The 3,877-nt window shown below is 46.2% G+C and overlaps 1 protein-coding gene across 1 annotated transcript; it reads right to left on the bottom strand.

Moving 5' to 3' along the window:
- Positions 1-466: 466 nt before the first annotated feature.
- LOC147624732 (uncharacterized) lies at positions 467-3,506 on the bottom strand. Its single transcript, XM_086819764.1, has one exon. The coding sequence runs from the start codon at positions 3,170-3,172 to the stop codon at positions 575-577; it is 2,598 nt and encodes an 865-aa protein (XP_086675890.1). The 5' UTR covers positions 3,173-3,506; the 3' UTR covers positions 467-574.
- Positions 3,507-3,877: the final 371 nt, after the last annotated feature.

Raw genomic sequence — 3,877 nt, 5'->3', positions numbered from 1 at the left:
TTTAAGAGCTCAAATGCTCAATAAAAAACATCCTTGATTAGCCCCTAATTATGTGTTTATTCTTAACTATGTTTTGATTAGCATTTACTCACTCTTTGCTTATCAAGGCTGCTCTCACCCTAATTTCAACACCCTTGGCTGGGGGTATTTGACTAGATAAACACCAAGTTAAACAATATCATCACAGCCCCTTGCAACTAAGTTTTGTGAAATTCTGAGCAACCAATATGACTAGTAAGTGCTTCTGTAACACTGTAACTAAGTTAAGAAACCACCCACCATAGTGAACCCAAGCTCCTCCATCGCCTAGGTTGAAATAAGACAAAAGACTGGGCCTGAAAAGCGATGAGACATGCCTAATCAATTAACATAACTCATCTCAGCAGACACATTGGCTTGCCTACTGCCTGATGCAGGTACACATGCCATGCATATCTTTGCACTGTTTCCTTTCTTCTCCTCTATATTAAAAAGAGAAATGTGATCACTCCCTTAAAAAAGAACATAAAAAGTGAGGAGGCACATTCATCAGATGCAACTCTCGCTGCATGGTTTTACATCTGGAAAGTGTCTCCTAGTTTTCTGAACTAGGCTGCCAAATTGTAGCCTTCACACATGCAAATTCGCCGAAGTAGGCAGTTACTGCTTTCAGCTTCCCATTCAAGAAGTTTCTTTCAACTTCACAGGAACAAGGTGGTTTTGACATTTTTGAGAGTTCTGCAAGTTGATTCATGTTTACATTGCGCGGCAAGAAGAAAACGATGTTGGGTGCTACTGCTTGAGCCACCTTAAATAAGGAAATCCCATCCTTGGGCTGCAGCATGGTCTGAATATCGTACACTTTAACATCCAGGTACTCTGGTCCACCCCATGGAGGCGAAAGGAAGACGACGTCTGCCTGCAGAGAGGAGGAAACAGCAAAGAAATCCCCTACAATGAAATCAATAAGATCTGCAACCCCATATACCATTGCATTGTGGTGCGCATATTCAATCTTCTTTGGGTCATTATCGATAGCAACAACATAATGGCCTGCAAGAGCAAACTGAATGGCATTGCCACCCACACCTGTGAACCCATCAACGATTACACCACAGTTACAGCGTGCTGCTTGATGCTTTGCAATTGCTTCAGGTGTGACTGAAAACCAGCCTTCTTCATCAAGCTTCACCCCTGCATTGAACTTGGAAAAAAGATGGAAACGTTGAATCCAGTACTTTAAGACACTGGGATTGTGGTCCATCATAGCTGCAGCAATATTCGTATGCTGACAATCTAACCTGAACAGCAAACTAGAAGCTTTCCTTGTACGTCTATTAGGGAATCGATCCTTGCAAGTTGCAAACTTTACATAAACATCACCATCAATGCTCTCATTTTTCCTGTGCATTGATTCTTCACAGACTGGAGATACATCCTCATCTTCAACTGCAGCTCCATCATCAAGCTTACCTTGTGAACAATCTAGAAGTTCTCCATTGCCTAAAGGTTCCTTTACATTGATTGAACCTGGCACAACATCTAAACCTGATGGCACATGTACTAAACTTTCCAATTTGCAATCATCATCTACAGATTCTCCACCATCTATAGTCTCTTTAACTACAATGGTATTTGAAACTAGATTTTGCCCATCATTCAAATTGTCATGGCTATCATATTCTGCACCTTCCTGCAGAGCTGTGCTGTTTTCCACTGCAGATACATAGACATAACTCTCAAAGCCCGTGGGAGGCTCCCATGTGGTCTCAAAGGTCTCTGTGTTGTAAAAGTAGTATCTGCTGTAATAGTCATCCCAGCAGGGCATCCAAGGAAGAAACATAGTCACTTCCGGATCTAAAAAGCTTGCCTCCTCAGCCAGCATTTCCTGACTTGAAATCCTGGCCCCCTCAACCATCACCTCATAAGTCGAAATCCTAGCCCCCTCATCAGCAACCATCATCAATTCGTGATTTGAAACCCTGCCCCCCCCATCAGCATCTATCCCTTCATGATTTGAATCGCTGCTGCCCACATCAGCAGGCATTGTTTCCTGAATCACAGCAATGGTCCCCTTATCAGCCTCGCAAGTTGAGCCATTTGAAGGCATGGCTTCCTCATCTGCTGCCACTGCTCTACCATTTGAAACTGTGGACCCCTCATCTGTGGCAATTGCTCCATTATTTGAAAGTCTGCAGCCCTCTCCTGCAGCCATTGCTCCGCCACTTGAAACCCTTGCCCCCTCATGTGCAGCCATTGCTCCGCCACTTGAAACCCTTGCCCCCTCATGTGCGGCCACTTCTCCGCCACTTGAAACCCATGCTCCCCCATCTCCAACCATCACTCTACAATTCGAAACCCTCCCTCCCTCTTCAGCGGCCATGGCACCGTCAATTGAAAACCTGCCCCCCTCATCAGGTGCAGCAGCCATCGCTCCATCACTTGAAACCCTGGCCCCCTGATCGTGGCAAGGCATCACTCCGCAACCTGAAACCTTGGCCCCCTGATTGGCAGCAGCCATTGGTCTGCCACTTGAAACACCAGCCTCCTCATTGGCGAGCATATGAAAAATGCTCACTTCACCATTTAAAACCTTACACCTCTCAACAGAGGGGTGATTTGAGAGCCTGACTCCCGTTAGTTGATCGATCGATTGCCCAGTGTAAGCCCTAGCCCCCTCATCTGCAACCTCCTTGCAATAGATGTCTTCACCATTGGACACCCTAGCTCCCTCATCAGCAAACTCATCCAGCAGGAGGGCTGCAAAAGCTCCCTCCTTGCTCACCTGCCCTCTACCTACAGACGTCTCTTGAACAGAATGCAGGATGGAGGATTCGTTTACTGTAATACAAAGATCTTCAGAAAACCCTCCATCCAGAGAAGTGGTTACCTGCTCATCGTCGAGACTGGCATGGCTCTTTCGGCGACTTGATTTCTTCGATTTCGTTTGTTGCCGATACCCTCTCCCGGCGGAGCTGGTTGCAAACCATGTCGGAAGCCCCAACTCAGACATCTGCAACACTGCCTCTTCATCGCAGGCAAACAACGCTTCTTCTTCAACCTGAGGACGCAGCGGCTTTCGGTGGGAGAAGTCGGTGGACATACCGCCATCTGTGAGGTGCACATCTTTGATACAGAAAAGAGGGCAGCCATCGCTCTCCTGTAACAAGGACTCCGCGATGCATACCTCCATGATGCGCCCGGCCGGGCCGGCCTTGCTCACTCGACTACAAATAAATAAGGAGTTTTGTGAGCGCTCCAAAAAAAAGAGAGTTTTGCCCTTTCGTTGTGGAGGAAACGTCTGCTTTAACAAAAACCTGCGCAAGGCAATCTCAGAAAGCTATCAGAGGAAGCGAGAAAACTGCTCTGAAGTAATGGAAGGCTTGGGAAAAGAATTTGGATCTCTCTTCAAAATTACTAGTATTGTACCCGGGCTTTGCTGCGGCCGACCAAGGTTCCAGAAAAGAACTATTCCCTCTCTACAACCATCTCTCTCTCTCTCTCTCACACACATGCTCCTCTCCCTCTCTCTGTCACACACTCTCAAATGTTGAAACTCTCTCTCTCTCTCTCTCTCACATGCACACATATACACCTCTGCTCTCTCTCTCTCTCTCTCTCTCTCACACACACACACTCACACACACTAGCACATGCACACACTCCCTCTCTCTTTACACTCCCACACAGAAGCGCTCTCTCTCTCTCTCTCTCTCTCTCTCTCACTTGCACTCTCTCTCTCTCTCTCTCTCTCTCTCTCTCTCACGCACACATACACATGTAAATATATAGTATATACAATATTTTTATATTTTATTAAAAGATACTTTTTATTCTCTATCTCTCACTCTCTTTCTGTCTCTTTTCACCCTCTCTCTCTCTCTCTCTCTCTCTCTCT

The sequence above is a fragment of the Cibotium barometz genome, chromosome 25 (genome assembly GCF_041138505.1).
Source record: "Cibotium barometz isolate CiBa-2024 chromosome 25, ASM4113850v1, whole genome shotgun sequence".
Taxonomy (NCBI): domain Eukaryota; kingdom Viridiplantae; phylum Streptophyta; class Polypodiopsida; order Cyatheales; family Cibotiaceae; genus Cibotium; species Cibotium barometz.
Note: the sequence above shows the minus strand (reverse complement) of the source record. Positions and strands in the feature narration are given on the sequence as shown.